General features: G+C 42.8%; 1 protein-coding gene across 2 annotated transcripts in view; it reads left to right on the forward strand.

Annotated features, from left to right (window-relative positions):
• kcnab1a (potassium voltage-gated channel subfamily A regulatory beta subunit 1a) overlaps positions 1-17522 on the forward strand; it is a 49317-nt gene that overhangs the window by 19620 nt on the left and 12175 nt on the right. For both annotated transcript variants that reach the window (XM_072695512.1, XM_072695513.1), the window contains exons 5-7: positions 3089-3133; positions 8135-8178; positions 13604-13690. In XM_072695512.1, the coding sequence (XP_072551613.1) occupies positions 3089-3133; positions 8135-8178; positions 13604-13690 (176 nt within the window). The remainder of the gene's footprint in view (positions 1-3088; positions 3134-8134; positions 8179-13603; positions 13691-17522) is intronic.

Here is a 17522-nt window from a genome sequence, read left to right on the forward strand (position 1 = left end):
TCTCCCTCTCTCTCTCTCATCTTTATTTCTATCTCTAATCTATACGTTAACTCGCTCTCTGTTCTCTTCCCAGTAGCCCACTTCTCTCTCTCTCTCTCTCTCTCTCTCTCGCCTCTCTCTCTCTCTGTAAACAGAATTAGATGTGGTCTAAATACAGTATTATTTGTTAGCAGATCTTCAAAAATTAACAAAACCTCCTATCTATAAGTACTACTTCCATAAGTATTTAGACAAGCACTTTGTAGAACTATGCAATAGGTCCATATGTTTGTGGACACCCCCTTCTGATGAATGCATTTAGCTACTGTATGCTTCACCCATTGATGACACAGATATGTAAATGCACACATACAGCTTGTCAAGTCCCTGTAGAGAAGTACTGCCAATAGAATAGGACTCTCTGGAGCAGATAAGCATGAACCTATTGTCACTGAGCTGCTGCCTAATGCCGGGCATGGGCTAGTAGAGGGGTATAAAGCCCCCAGAATTGAGCTGAGGAGCAGTAGAAGAACTGTTATCTGGAATGATAGATGGAGCTCCATCCAATACTTCTGGGATGAGTTATGGATGAGGTGAGGTGGTGATCCAACACCAATATCTTGACCTCACTAATGCTCTTGTCACTGAATGCAATCAAATCCTCAACAGCAATGCTCCAGAATCTAGTAGAAAGCCTATGCATAGAGAGCTGATATCATTGACTTGTGTATTTCTTCAGTTCAATCTTAGCCACTGAACTCTGTAGCTCCTTCAAAGTGATTGTTGGCCTCCTGGAGCCCATTAGAGTCTGTCTGGTAAGGTGCGTTTTTGGTGATCGGGTCACGATCGGACTTCACTTGTTCGCATGGAGAGTGTAACAAGTGTAAACAGAATTCGGTCAAAGTAGATCTAGATCCTAATCCAGATACAAACCACATGTTAGTGTCAGGTGTAAACAGGCCCTTTGTGTATTCTCCTACTGGCCCTCTTCTTGTTCTGTCACCAAATTTGAGATATGGCCTTGTCTCTTCCTGTCTCTTTCTCTATCACCACTTTCTGTTTGTGTGTGTGTGTGTGTGTGTGTGTGTGTTCACGAATCTACAGCTGGCTGTTCTTTTGCATACCAAAAGAGACTGTGCTGCTCAGCCGCTGTCACTGAGTCACTCACAGTCCATTACTCTACTGCCTCCATCTGTTACTGTGCAAACCGTGTGTGTGTGTGTGTGTGTGTGTGTGTGTGTGTGTGCACATTGATGTAAGCCTGACTGTGTGTTTTTTTGCACATACTCCATAAGTCAGTGATAGAGAGTGTATCAGTAAACAGTGCTCCACATGCCCTGCTTCTCTTCAGAATGGGTGTCTGAGTGGATGGTTGTGTTGTTGTGTGATTGTGTATCACTGTGAATCAGTAATATCTGTCCTAGTAGTGTGTATGCGCATATATCAGAAAATGAGAGTTAATGAGTGTGTGTGTGTGTGTGTGTGTGTGTGTGTTTGAGAGAGAGAGAGAGATCTCTGCAGATTTGAATATGCTCTAATCACTGTTGCGTGGACTGAAAGAGAATCAGCAGCAGCTCTAATTTTCTGCAGTTTCCTGCCAAAACAGCTACACAAGACAGTTTAGCACAGATTAGTCCACTGCAGCTCCCGCATCTGCTTCCCCAGTTACACCGCAGCAGCCGATTCGAGAGATTTAACCACCATTTAACCCAGTTTAACCACTGCCGTGTAGTATCTGTCCTACTGATTAAAGGTAATCATTCTGTGAAACACTCAAGTGTATCAAACAGTTTACACACACGCCTGTAGCAGGCAGGAGCCTGGGGCACTAAAGTGTGGTCAGGTTTCTTTTGCCATTTCCAGAAATCATAACCACAGTGCATGGCAGAGGCTAAGGTACAGTCCGTTTGTACAGAAGGTTTGTAACACATAGTAAATATATAAAGAGAAAAAAATAGTGTAGTTTCTGCAGAGTGTGACTGCAGTTCAGCAGTGTTGCTGTGACATAAGTGTCGCTAGGATGAGGTAGACATGTGTCCACAAAGTTTTGGCTAAAAAGTTGGGTGCCAAAATATTTGCCCAAAAGAAATTTGGGGCAAAAGCACATCCAATACATTTGGCTAATAAAGCGGTATCCACAAACTTTTGGCTAAAATGTAGGGTACCTAAACCAAGCAGCTAACTTTCCTAAGTTATATGTCTTAGCATTACAGGAACATTAGCTTCTAAAAGACATGAAAAAACAGCTGACAGATGTTTGCTAGGTCATGTTTGGTTTATTTATGGACGTTAGGGTATGTTAGGGTGTGTTAGGGTGTGTTAGGGTGCGTAAGGGTATGTTAGGGTATGTTAGGGTGCATTAAGGTGCGTCCTATAGGGTATGTTAGCGTGTGTTAGGGTGCGTAAGGGTATGTTAGGGTATGTTAGGGTGCATTAGGGTGCGTCCTATAGGGTATGTTAGGGTGTGTTAGGGTGCGTCCTATAGGGTGTGTTAGGGTGCGTAAGGGTATGTTAGGGTGTGTTAGGATGCATTAGGGTGCATTAGGGTGCGTTAGGGTGCGTCCTATAGGGCATGTTAGGGTGTGTTAGGGTGCATTAGGGTGTGTTAGGGTGCGTCCTATAGGGTGTGTTAGGGTGCGTAAGGGTATGTTAGGGTGTGTTAGGGTGCATTAGGGTGCATTAGGGTGCGTTAGGGTGCGTCCTATAGGGCATGTTAGGGTGTGTTAGGGTGCATTAGGGTGTGTTAGGGTGCATCGTATAGGGTGTGTTAGGGTGCGTAAGGGTATGTTAGGGTGTGTTAGGGTGTGTTAGGGTGCGTTAGGGTGCGTCCTATCGGGCATGTTAGGGTGTGTTAGGGTGCGTATGTCAGCCTTGTGCTATTTTACTGGCTAGCAGTTTAGCTTGTGTTTACAGCAGGCCGCCAGTCCAGCAGGGCTATGAAGGTCATTTTTGCTGGTGCACCATAAAATGCAAGATAAAGGAGGTTGCAGCCAAAATAGTCTGAATGTAAGGAACTAGTCCTTACCTGAAGACAGGAATACAGTGACATTTTATCATTTTAATGCTGTTATACAACGTTCATATTCTCTCATTCTCTCTGTTTTTCCAGGAGATCCAGTTTAGTGATTACCACCAAGCTCTACTGGGGAGGAAAGTAAGTGAAATCCGTACCATCCTGAGCCAGTAAAATGAGATCTGCTGCAGGTGTGTCCTGACCAAGCCTGGCTGTATAATGAATGATAGTGTTGTCTTATGCCACAAACCGCTCATTTATTTCCTTCCCTTCCTGATCGAGGTTTAAATCAGAGCGCTTCTGGCTCTCTGATGCCTCTGAGGAATGGTTGAGGAAAACATCAGCCTCCCAGTCCCTGTCTCTCCTGCAGCAACCTGATCAGCTTGCAAATCACATGCAGCATTATTATGCAGTCCAATTTGGCCAGCATTCAGATATTCAAACACAGTGATCATTTAAACTAACCCATGGCTGCCTGTGAAGGCTTTCAGCCCATCCAGGTCATTAAATTGTGTAGTAGTACGGTGAGGTCAATGCAACTGGATAATGACCATCTATCAGCTACTTAGAATGCCATTAGATCATCCTTACGTCAGCAGTTCTGCAGCAATCTAAACACCCATGCCTCAGAAACCGCCATGTGAACCTGAGGAGACGTGCTGTGTAAAAGAGCGAGTGTGAGTTCTATGACATCATCATAGGCGGACGAATTATGACATCACGTTCGAGAGGATTAGGGTGACACATGTGATTTAACACCTCACAAGTGTGAGGTTTCATGACATTGTGACATCACAACATTGCATGACATTATGACATCACAGGTGTGACATTTCACGACATCACATGTGTGGCTTTTATGACATCACATGTGAGGTTTATGACCTCTCATTTATATGTTTGAAAACAATATGCGTGAGATTCATTATATTGAAGTTGTGGAGTGTTTTACGACATCACAGGTATGAGGTTTATGACATCACACATTTGCCTCACAACAGCACTTGGGAGTTTTATGACATCGCATTTGAGGTTGGCAATGTAACACCTTAGATTTATGACATCACCTGAGCTTCTGAGGTCACAGGTGTGAGGTTTGTAACACCACTAATGAGTTCTATGGCATCACAGATTTAGGTCTTACAACACCCCTTGTGAGATTTATGGCATCACACATTTGTCTCACAACAGCACTTGGGAGTTTTATGACATCACATTTGAGGTTTACAGTGTCACGCCTTAGGTTTATGACATCTCCTGACCTTCTAGGGTCACAGGGGTTAAGTTTCTAAGACCACTTATAAGTTCTATGACATCACAGATTTGCGTCTCACAACACCACTTGTGAGATTTATGACATCACCTGAGCTAATGAGATCACAGATGTCTTTAAGGACAGAGACTTATGCAGTCACGTGAGGTTTACAATGTCACACATGAGATTTGACATTGAGCGTCTGACATCACAGGTGTGTTTTAAGTTGATAAGACGAATGTGAGGCTTATAGTATGACATATGTATTTCATGAAATCACAGTATGATTTTTATGACATCATAGGTGTGAGCTTTTTGACATCACAAAAAAAAAGATTTGAACTGCAGTTGATTAAATGCTGGAGTTTTTTTCCCGGAGAAGTCTTTTGAAAGCATGGCAAAACACCTTCATATAAGCCCAGTCGCCTGAATGACCACTACTAGATAACTCATGATAGGTTGAGGATTAGTCTCAAGTTGAGCAGGTTTGAGTTAAACATTCATTAAATTTGAGAGCGTCTGGAATGCCGGGATGATGAATGGTCAGAGGCAATGATGCACAGTGTTTATATGATAATAAGGCCCTTGCCTGGTTTCAATTTTGATTTATCTTCTTTATTCTTAAGTAAATTGCTTTGGGTGCCTGCAGGTAAAAAGCGAACCTCAGCCCACACATCACCACTGCTTTACCCAACGCCAATGAAACGTTTTCAACCCCCATCACTGAGTAATCACAGAACACCGCTCACGGCAGTGTTTGAAGCTCTGTCTTTGTAAACTCTGTTGGAGGTACTCCTCAAATTCCCCAACACCATACTTTAAAGGGCCCGTATCCTAACTTTTACTTGTATTTTATGAAAATTGGTTGGTTTTATGCACCAAATACAATCATAAATTTTTTTACATGCCCATATTTCAACTTATTTTTATCCTTTATCCTAGAATTACTCTAACTGCCCAGTCCGATTCCTTCCTCCCATAAACAGTATTGTCATTCTACATCTAGGCCTGTCATGATAATATTGTTTTTGGAAGATATACTGTCCCAGAAGTAACTGTGTTAAATGATAATATGAGCAATTTTAACACCAATTTATACCGCTAAAATGATACTAATATAATAGCATAATGATTCAATGTTTGTACCCTTTTAAAAAGCAGTGAACGTTTAATAGTTACAATATTTAAACACTGAAATTAAAATATATTAAATATCAGATATTGTATATTGTAAATAAATAAAACATGAATACAATAAAAAAAACAAGGTAGACACAGCGGCTTGTTCACTTTAATGGGCTCTCCTTGTCCATTCAGATCAAAGCTAAATTGCTCCCACACCGGAGCTGCAGAATGCAGCTTTGAAACTAAGCCCATTTGGCCTAATTTTTCCAAACTTTCTGGCTGGATTTCTGCAGTTATTAACTGTAAAATACATTACATTACCTGTCGCAGTCCACTCTGTGTGTATTGAGGCTGTTATTGACACATTGGTAAGAAGCGTTCCTAGTTGAGCTACTCATACAGGCCCCACATGGGCGTGATACCTGGGTATTAGTGAGATAATTTTCTTTAATAAAAGTAGAGGTTTACTGTAAAATGGTACCTTTTAGTATTGAAAACCTGCATCATCCCACACTCAAACCATGTTCAGTTGCTATGCAGTGTGTAGTAAACTTGCTTATCGTCGCTGTCACAGAAAAACCTTGTACATTGTGTCAATCTCATAATGTAAATCTTACTGTTGTTCTTTACATTGTGTCCAAATTTCGTGATAGGCCAATAGAAATGCTCTAAAATGACTGGGATTTGGATTGACCTTTGACTTTTTTGTGACTTTGCATTTTACAAAATGCTTAAACTTATGGACGATATTCAGGCTTTAAGATCTCGCTTCTTGTTGTGACAACATTTGGATTTAGGGCAAATTTGACATCAAAGATAAATTATTTTTTAATTTCAGATTTGTATCCATTTTCTCCCTAATTTGGATCACCAGTTACCCAACCCATGCATACTCTCCATCTGTCGCATGCAATGCTCCCTACACTGGGAGGGTGAATGTCGACACACGCCTCCTTCCACACATGCAGTCAGCCACCGCCTCCTTTTTCCGAAATGCCAGCCATCGCCTCTTTTTTGCCGAACTGTGTACCCGGCTGTGATGCCCTGGCCAGTAGACACCAGTGCTGGTCAGCACCGCACTGAAGTGATGTGGGAAGAAAGTGCCATCTACCCACCCTGCATAAAGCAAGGCTAATGGTGCTCTCTCGGGACCCCGGCCGCCAATGGCTAGCAGCATGACAAGGATAGCGAACCAGCGGCACGGCCATAGTGGCGGTGCTTTGCTGAGACATCATTTCCAGCAGTGGAATTCACCAGAAGGGCTTAGAGTCTCGGTCACTAAGACATGCCCGGGCAGACTTTACGGCCGTCGTCTATTGTACGGGTTGAATGCAAGCAATCAGACACGCTCCACTCAGAGCCTAAGTGAGATTTTACTGAATCCAAACATCAAGGCAAACTCTGGACTGCTCAGGGTTCACTGAGACCCAATCCCCCATCACACACCCCAATGATGACTCAGCGCAGCGGTTTCTATCAGCACGGCCTGTGGAGGGCTTGAGATAGTCCCCCAGCTCGTTGTGGAGAAAGGGAGCGCTGATAAGGTTAAAGAAAGAGGAGGCTTTTTTTTTTTCATTTCTCTCAGAATCCTGTCTCATGAATAATAATCAGAGTGTTGGTATGCAGTCATGCAGTCAGTGGGGATTTGGGTAATAGGAAAGGACTGAGTGATCTGCAGCCTGAGGGAGGAATCCTCAAGGGCAGACACGCAGACAGATAAATGGACGGACAGATAAATGTGTGTGGGCACCCCTTCTGATGAATGCATTCAGCTCCTTTAGGTTGCTCCTATTGCTGACACAGATGTGCAAATGCGCACACACACATACACAGCTGGTCTAGTACCTGTACAGAAATACTGCCAATAGAATAGGTCAATTTGGAGCAGATAAACATTATATTTCTTATGCCAGTCATCGGCTTGGGGGGCATAAAGACCCCCAGCATTGAGCTTTGGAGCAGTGGAAGAACTCTGGAATGATGGTGGTGGAGCTCCATCCAGTACTTTTGAGATGAGTTGGGGAGTTGGGGTTGATGAGGTGTGGTAGTGATCATCCAACATCCTGACCTCACTAACGCTCTTGTTGCTGAATGCAATCAAATTCTCACAGCAATGCTCCTCCAAAATATAGTAGAAAGCCTTCTGCTCTGGACAGTAGGGACAGTTTTTCCACCAAAGCAGGATCAACTCTTTTTAATACGCTTGATTTCAGAAGAAACAATGAATGAGCAGGTGTCCCAATACTTTTGTCAATATAGTGTATATATGCACGTACACATGCAGAGGGAGAGGAATGCAGAGAAACAGATAATAAACTGTCTGCATGTTTATTATGAACACAGATGGGAAGACAGACAGATAATTCAGACATGGAGACAGACATATAGACAGACCGACAGACAGACAGACAGACAGGTAAATGGATGGTCCTGCAGATAAATACATACACAGACAGACCGACAGACCAACAGACAGACAGACAGACAGACATGTAAATGGATGGTCCTGCAGATAAATACATACACAGATAGACAGACAGACAGACAGACAGACAGACTGACAGACAGACAGGTAAATGGATAGTCCTGCAGATAAACAGACAGACAGACAGACAGACTGATAAACAGTCAGACAGGCAGATTGGAGTTGTGGGGCGCAGATGCTGAAGCTGAATGAGTTTGCCTCAAGCTTATTTTGTGTGTGTGTGTTGTGTGTGTGTGTGTGTGTGTGTGTGTGTGTGTGTGTGTGTGTGTCTCCACAGAGCTGAAACAGAGAGAGGCCTTTCCAGAAAACATATAATAGAAGGTAAAGTATGTCTAAATTAAATACTCACACACACATACACACACACTTTTGCTCAATGCTGTGCAAGTATCAGAGTTAGTGTATGTGTGTGTGTGTGTGTGTGTGTGTGTGTGTGTGTGATAGCAGTGCTTCACTGCAGGAAAATCAGTGAGTGAGTGTCACTTTTCTCAGCAGAACAAACGCACTAACACACCCCGTACACCCTGTCTCTTGAGTATTTCTCTGAATTGGCAAAAACAAATCATACACATACACACACACACACACACACACACACACAACTGCACAAACACATACACAGCCTGAACCAGGTCTGTTCCTCTGTGCTTGCTGAATGCACACTCACTTACTACTGTTCAAAAGTTTGGAATCAATCAAAGAAATCCCATTAGGATGCATCTAAACTATACATTAATCTTTAGTAAATCTTAGGGACCAGGGGGAGGGGGGGGGGCATGGGGGGCAATTCAGTGGATCAGGATCAGGGCCTATCCAGGCATATTCAAATGGATCGGGTATTGGATATTTTAATCCCAATACAGTTCAGAGTAATTATTTTAACCACAGTGTTTCGAGCGCCATCTGGTGTCCTCAAGGCATCAGTAACGGACATTATCCCCAGCTGGCTGCAGCAGCAGTGCGGACGTTCTCAGAAGCTAAATACAAGAATTGAGAGTCAGTCAGAGCAGTGAGGAGCTACTTTACAGTGGAACCTGAAAACAGACCATAATATCTGGTCCTTTATTAAACTCGCTTATGAAACGCTCTGTTTTTCATCTTATCTAAGCTGTAGGGCTGTATTTATGTGTACTTGTGCAGCGAAGATGGCAAACAAGGCTAACGATGCACTATGGTGTTGCTGAGTGGTTGCCAAGTGGTTGCATAGTGGTTGCTAGATGGCTGCTATAGTGTTGCTAAGTGGTTTCCATGGTATACCAGGTTGATTCTGTGGTATTGCAAAGTGGTTGTTGGGTGGTTGCTATGATCTTGATAGGTGATTACTATGGTATTCCAACAATGATGTTGCTGAATGGTTGCTATGCCAATGCTAAGTGCTTTCTAGATGAGTGTTTTGCAATGTGCAATGTTGCTATGTTATTCCAGGTGGTTGCTCAGATGCTTGCTATGGTACCCCATGTGATTGGTTGGGTGTTAATTGTTCATTTGTATCATTGTGTCATTTAAAGGGTGCACAAGCTTTTGCATCCCATTCATTTCTATAGGAACTTTTTATTGCAAAAATATTGCTACATAAAAACCATATGTCCGATCAAAACGCTGTGTACAAGCTCCAATCACATAATCAGGCCGAACAATCTGGAGTTGAAACCCTGTCGATATCTCAAAAACTGCAGGCTGAGAAGCGCAGCATAATATATATATATATATATATATATATATATATATATATATTTAAAAAAATAAGGTGCACAGCCATAATTAATATTTAATATTTAATAATTAATATCCAGAATCTGGAAAGTGGTGATAAAATAAAGAGCTAGAGAAAATGACTTGACCTGAAGTGATTATGAATTGATTATAAATTATAAACTCATGATTATATCATTTCTAATTGTTTACTTTATGCCGAGGTTATTATTGAGCACATTATTACGCTAGCAATTAATTCCAAACTTGGGCTGAGTCACTTTCTCAAACTTTCATTATGCAGAACGAGAACACAGAAAAGAGGGCATGAAGTTGGACACACACACACACACACACACACACACACACACTGCTCTCTCCCTGTGCAGTGTTTGAAAGCCTGATTACTCATCACCATTATGATGAGAAGGCACAGCCTTTAGTACAGTAGATGGTCATTTGGGACCGCCCACCACACCTGCATGCTCATTAAACGGATAGCCTGCACCCTCGGAGCGGTGGAGCTTGAGGGAACACATGGCGGATGAGCACAGTTCAGTATGTGTGCTGCTTAGGGACAGAGGGCTGGTCTCAGTGCAGCGCTAACACATACACACACACACACACACACACACACACACACACACAGCTCTGGCCTAGATATCAGAGAGAGAGAGAGAGAGAGAGAGAGAGAGAGAGAGAATAAATGAGCACATGTGTTTGCCGGTCTTGCCTCTGGCCTGCAGTTTGTTCTGTGTCAGAGAGAGTTAGACCTGGAAGAGCTGCTAAGCTTTCTCTCTTTCAGTGTTTCTCACTCTCTCTCTCTCTCTCTCTCTCTCTCTCTCTCTCTCTCTCACTCACTCACTCACTCCTTCACCCTCGCTCTTTTACCATCTCTCTCTCTTTCTCACACATGTGACTCCTCTCTCCATCTGGTTCATGTCAGAGGCGGCTTGTTATGTCTTCACCGCTGAGCTGGGATCAAATGTTTGTCTGGTCAGGGCTTGAGGCACATACACACACACACACACACACATACACACACACATACATACACACACACACACACACACACACACACACTGCATTGTGTAGCTAGAGATTCATTAGCTCCAACATTCTGTGTTTGAGTAGCACAGATTCCCTCGTCCTCCAGGATTCTCCAGAAATGCTGCATGCCCATATGCTGTGCCGACTGTGGTGTCTGCACAAACTCCCAGTGCATAACTGCCAGCAGCAGAGAAGGGGCTATCGCACCAGGGGGGGGTCCGTAGAGTAGCGTTCCTGCCGGACCCTTTTTATCTCACTGCTTATGGACTTTTACGCTCACGACCTGCAGAATACTTAACAGTTGTAGTCCAGACTAAGACCTGGACACAATGAGTGTAAATGTAGGCCGAGACTCTGTACTTGTCAAGTCCAAGTGAAGACCAAGACTTTATGTTAGTCAAGTCCAAGTCCAGACCAAAACTTTATATTAGTCAAGTCCAAGTCAAGACCAAGACTTTATACTAGTCAAGTCCAAGTCAAGACCAAGACCTTATATTTGTCAAGTCCAAGTCCAAGTCCAGACTGAGACTTCATATTGGTCCAGTCCAAGTCTAGACCAAGACTTTATACTAGTCAAGTCCAAGTCAAGACCAAGACCTTATATTTATCAAGTCCAAGTCCAGGCCGAGACTTTATATTAGTCAATTCCAAGTCAAGTCTGGGTCTTTATACTAGTCAAGTCTAAATCCAGTTTGAGACCTTATATTAGTCAAGTTCAAGTCAAGACCAAGACCTTATATTTGTCAAGTCCAAGTCCAGTTTGAGACCTTATATTAGTCAAGTCCAAGTGAAGACCAAGACTTTATATTAGTCAAGTCCAAGTCCAGACCAAAACTTTATATTAGTCAAGTCCAAGTCCAGACCAACACTTTATATTAGTCCACTCCAAGTCAAGACCAAGACTTTATACTAGTCAAGTCCAAGTCAAGACCAAGACCTTATATTTGTCAAGTCCAAGTCCAGACTGAGACTTCATATTGGTCCAGTCCAAGTCTAGACCAAGACTTTATACTAGTCAAGTCCAAGTCAAGACCAAGACCTTATATTTATCAAGTCCAAGTCCAGGCCGAGACTTTATATTAGTCAATTCCAAGTCAAGTCTGGGTCTTTATACTAGTCAAGTCTAAATCCAGTTTGAGACCTTATATTAGTCAAGTTCAAGTCAAGACCAAGACTTTATATTTGTCAAGTCCAAGTCCAGACCAAAACTTTATATAAGTCCACTCCAAGTCAAGACCAAGACTTTATATTAGTCAAGTCCAAGTCAAGACCAAGACCTTATATTTGTCAAGTCCAAGTCCAGGCCGAGACTTTATATTAGTCAAGTCCAAGTCAAGTCTGGGTCTTTATACTAGTCAAGTCTAAATCCAGTTTGAGACCTTATATTAGTCAAGTCCAAGTCAAGACCAAGACTTTACATTAGTCAAGTCCAAGTTAAGTCTGAGTTTTTATACTAATCAAGTCCAAGTCAAGACCAAGACTTTACATTAGTCAAGTCCAAGTTAAGTCTGAGTTTTTATACCAATCAAGTCCAAGTCAAGACTGGGTGTTTATACTAGTCAAGTCCAAGTCCAGACTGAGGCTTAATATAAGTCAAGTACAAGTTAAGCCCAAGACTTTACATTAGTCAAATCCAAATCCAGGCTGAGATTTTATATTAGTCGAGTCCAAGTCAAGACCAAGACTTTATACTAGTCAAGCCCACATCCAGATTGAGATTTTATATTCAAGATAGAGACTTTCTGTTAGTTGAGAACAGGTCAAAACTGAGGCTTAATATTAGTCAAGTACAAGTCAGACCAAGACTTAATACTAGTGAAGTTCAAGTAAAAAGTGTCTTTATTTTAGCCAAGTCCAAGTCAAGACTGAGACCTAATCTTTATCTTAATCTAAATCTAAATCTAAATAGATGACAGATTAAAATAAAAGAATTATACTGGCCTAAAATAAAAAACATAGAAAACAAATATGTGACATTAGTGTTTAGTGTCAAACGTATAAATATATGACACTAATTAAACCATAGAATTTAGTGCTGAACTACTGGAAGATATCAGCAGATAGTGGAGCTCTGTGGAGGGCAAAGTGCCTGAGGAGTACCTGATGATGCCCAAGTACCACAGTACTACTGAAAGCTCACAGGAGTGTATTTCCTGTAGTGAGCCAGAAAAAGAGAAACACTGAAGGATACTGGGAGCAAGCGAGGAAATCGGTATTACAGAGTGCCAAGTAATTGCTCACTCTTGAGGTGTGTAGCACTGCATGCAGGTCAGTGGCTAGGGCTAATGACCACGGGCTATAGTGAATTCCAGCCGGGCACCACAGGAAATTATAGAGCTGCGGATTGAAAGGTGTGTTCACAGTGGTCCTGGAAGCCTCTTGCCCTCACTGCTGCTGTATCCATGAGTAAAGCTCTTAAAGTCAATCACCAGGGGAGCTGCTTATGTTGCTAATAATTAATGAAATCTTGGGGGCAATTAGAAGCTGATGTAGACATGATAACTGATTCCTGCTGGCTTCTGTTTATTTTTAGCAGCATTAGCCCTTTTATGGAAAGCATATCTCTCCTCCCTCTCAATCAGTGAGATATATTAGCTTGTTTACACACTGTGTCCAAATGTTTGTGGACACCCATTCTGATTAATGCATTCAATTGCTTTAAGCTGCACCATCTGCTGACACAGATATGCTAATTTACAAACACCGCTTCTCTAGGCCCTGTAGAAAAGTACTGCCAAAAGAATAGGACTCTCTGGATCAGATTAACATGAACCTATTTGCCCCATGCCTAATGCCAGGCATGGGCTAGAGGGGTATAAAGAGCAGTGGAAGAACTGTGTTCTCTGGAATGATGGTTGGGGCTCAATCCAATACTTTTGGGATGAGTTGCCAATGCTAACATGCTAACAGTGAATAAAGCTAATAAGCTCAGTTGTGCCATGCTAACCATTCTTACTGGGGTTGCTAAGCATTCCTTGTTGTTTAAACACTCTCTTCTTTCCAGGTCTCAAGGGCTCGCTCCAGAGGTTGCAGCTGGAATACGTGGATGTGGTCTTTGCCAACCGGCCAGATAGCAACACACCAATGGAAGGTGAGGAAATTGGGGGATTTGAATGAGCATGAATGGGGACAGATGTGCAAATGCACACGCACAGCTTGTCTAGTCCCTGTAGAGACATACTGCCAATAGAATAGGACTCTCTGAGGCAAATTATGCTGAACGTATTGGCACCAGGCCTGATAGCATAGGAGTAGAGGGGTATAAATCCCACCAGCTTTGAGCTGTTGGGGAGTTGGGAATGAGGTGAAATGGTGATCAACCAACATCCTGACCTCACTTAGTCTGTGGCTGAATGCAATCACATCCTTACAGCAATGCTCCACAATCTAGTAAGCCTTCATCCCTGGACAGTAGGGACAGTAAGTTTCTATACCTTGATTTATGAAGAAACAATAAATGGGCAGGTGTCCCAATACTTCTGTCCATATAGTGTATGTGAGAGGTAAAAGAGGTACTATTGATCAATATTATTTTGTCCCACCCACTGTATTGCATCAGTGAGCCTAACAGGGGTTAACAGGGGGTTCCTTTCTTGAACCACGTTTGGTAGGTACTGACCACTGCATCCCAGATGTTCTGACCCAGTTGTCTAGAACATCACAGTTTGGTTCTTGTCAAAGTGTCTCAGATCCTTTTGATTGCCCATTACTACTGTTTCAACACATTCAGCACCTTCAAGAACTGACTGTTCATTTGCTGCCTAATATATCCACCCCTTAAAAGATGCTAGTCTTTTTCACTTCCCCCATCTTAGTGGTACTAATGTTTTGGCTATTTGGTATATATGTTAAATCCATTTTGCAGGATTTATCCTTCACACTTGTTGCTCTGCTGGTGAATTAACTGACATTACATTCGTACAGAATGTACGCCAGATCAAGTTGTGTACAACTAAAAGGGTTGACGTAGGTGTACATCAATCTGGCTGCTGCTTGTGGTGAGTGAGGTAGTCATGGAAACCTGGCCGGTTGGTACAGAGCGGTCCCCAGGGTGCAGTCACTCTAATGGCTTGACCCTTCACTCCACTCTCATAAAAGGGCTTGTCAGCCAGCCACAGTCCATCCAAGCCTTTGAAATGCTACATGGTCCTATTATCCTCACCACTGTGGCATAGAGCGGAGAACACACCAACACTGCAGAAATGAGCTTTGACACGTTACATGTGGCAAAGTTATGAGACGATGGAGACAGGATGGAGACAGAGATCAAGAAAAAGAGGGAGACCCAGAGTCTGGGTCTTGACTGGTGTACTAGGGTCATTATATTCTGTGCTGTCCTCTACGAATGACTTGGTTGGTTGGTTGATTAGTTTGGGCTTAACTTAGGCAGATTGCCAGAATGCCTCGCTATGACCAAACAGGCACCAGGTGATTGCCGGCCCACAATTATCCTAAAACCTGCCCATCAACAGCTAAAATTAACCCATATATATTGTCGCTATCATGCAAAAACTTGTAACTTTACAGGAGAAGCAAACAACATTGTAACTTTCAATGGAAGTCAATGCAAAAAAAAATATTCCAAGTACACAATATAAAGAACCAGGGTCAGATTCACATTATGTCAAAAAGTGAAAAATGGCAAAAATGGCGATAGAAAAACATTCAGGGCCTTTTGAGGATTTCTAGATAATATGTCTAACAAACCTTCTGTCAAATCATATTAATCTCATAAAATAATTTAACCTTGCAAAAAAAGTGTCAGATTGCCAGATATTCAGCACTAGAATAAATATTCATTATTTGTTTGCATTTTTCACAGTCAGGAATTAAAGTATTAACGCTTTTTTGGGACTGTAGTACATTTAGACAGTGCCTCAAAAAGTAACCCATGTTCACAGAAGACTTCAGTCAGGAGAATGTTACCTTCCTGACTGCACTGTGCCAACTGTAAAGTTTGGTGGAGGAGGGATAATGCTGTGGGGTCGTTTTTCAGGCTCTTAGTTCCCCTTAGTTCCAATGAAGGGAAATCCTAAGCCTTTGGCATACCAAGACATTCTGGACAATTGTACTCTTCCAACATTGTGGGGAAAACCCTTTTCTGTCCCAACATGACTAACTGTGCACCAGTGCACAAAGCACTGTCCACAAAGTCCATAAAGGCTTAGTTGGAGTCCTGACCTTAACCCCACTGAACACTTTCGGGGTTAACTAGATCGGAGATTGCAAGACAGGCCCTCTCGTCCAACATCAGTTGTCTGACCTCACCCCTTTAGTGTGGGATGTCATAAAAGCTGCTGTAGGTGTAAGATGTAGGCGTCCCAAAACTTTTGTCTAAATAGTTTGCTCACTTTGGCATTAAGAGTGAATGAGAGAGTGAATGAGAGAGAGAGAGAGAGAGAGAGAGAGAGAGAGAGAGAGAGAGAGAAGATGCACAAACTGACAGAAGATGAGTTTTGGCTCAGGCTGGAATGAAGCCTGTGTTCTGTGCCTGAGGTAAGAGGGATAGAGAAACAGGGAGTATCTCAGCCAGCTCACTCTGGCCTTCATGGTGTTTAATTAAAACAACCATCTGACATAATGTACCATCCAGCCTCTCTCTCTTTTCCTCCCTCATGCTTTCCCTCACTCTCTCATTCATTCTTCTTCTAGCTGCCTTCTGTGCTTCTAGCACTTTATACACTCTGCACCTTTGTGTGATAGCCTTTTTCATGGCGTTTTTTATTATTCCTCAGTCCACAAACGCACATGCACGTGCTGCTAGAGTGCATGTGGAGGAGAGCGCTGCTCTTTTCTGTTGGCATGTTCTCATCTCTTTTACATTTCAAACAGGCCAGTGTTGTTTGCCAAGGTCGCTAAGACTTAGCGTGCCTCCTGAAACCTCTCGTTCTCATTCAGATGCTTCTCGATTTCTCGCTTTGCAGGCCAAACAAACAGGAAAGAGGCTGTCCTGCTGCCTGATGCAGCACTGTTTAACCCATCTATCTTCATGTGCCCTATATCCCGAGAGACCGCATGGCTCTCGGGATATTGGCATGGCTTAGTGTGGTTAAAGCGCTAAGCAGCCTTATTACGTTTCTGTCTGTGCTAGTTCCACTTCACAGTGACTGTAGATGTTTGTTTTATAGAATTGTCTTAAAAACAAATGGTTCTAGATAAAACCAAGAAGGGTTCCACTATTGTCAAAGTCAAAGAACCGTTATGTCTCAGACCACCTTCATTGAGCTTACAGTGCAGAAACAGAGCAGATTTTCCTGTGTCTGTGTCTGGTAAGCAGACGCTCCAACAGTAAACGTGCAGTTTATTAAGTCCCACTACAGAAAGGGCCCCATGCAGAAAGGGCCCCTGCAGGCCTCTCTTTCTGCCAAGGCTGTCAATCACTTAATTCCTACATGTAGCCCCGTCTTTCTCCAATAGAGCAGAGAAAGGGTGTTGGAATTTGGAGAGACTGGAGATGGAAAGAGTTTGGAGCTGTAAAAATGGGTGGGGTTTTGTCACTGAAACATATGGGGATGGGCGGAGCTACACATCATACTGCAACCAGCCAGCCAGCAGAAGCGCTAGGCGGGTGGTTGCTTCCCTTTCAAGAGATGATGCGCTGTCCATATTTTCTACAGTCATTAGTGAGACCATTCCAGTAGGACCATGCCATTGCATACCAGGGACCAGCCATGAAAAGGACATCCCACCGATGGGACCATACTTGCAAAAAAGGTTAAGCCGGACTAATTCTGGACTACGGTGCTGCCGCTTTGATCTGAAGATCGCTGCTTTGAATCTTGGATAATCAATAGTCGGAGTCAGAGAGAGCACAATTGGTCTTGCTTTCTCAGGGGTGGGTTGATGGCATTTCCTCCTCACATCACTCCTACTGTGGTGTTGGTCAACACAGGCGTCTGTTAGCTGGTGTATCAGCGCTGGGG

Source organism: Salminus brasiliensis, chromosome 13 (genome assembly GCF_030463535.1).
Source record: "Salminus brasiliensis chromosome 13, fSalBra1.hap2, whole genome shotgun sequence".
NCBI lineage: Eukaryota > Metazoa > Chordata > Actinopteri > Characiformes > Bryconidae > Salminus > Salminus brasiliensis.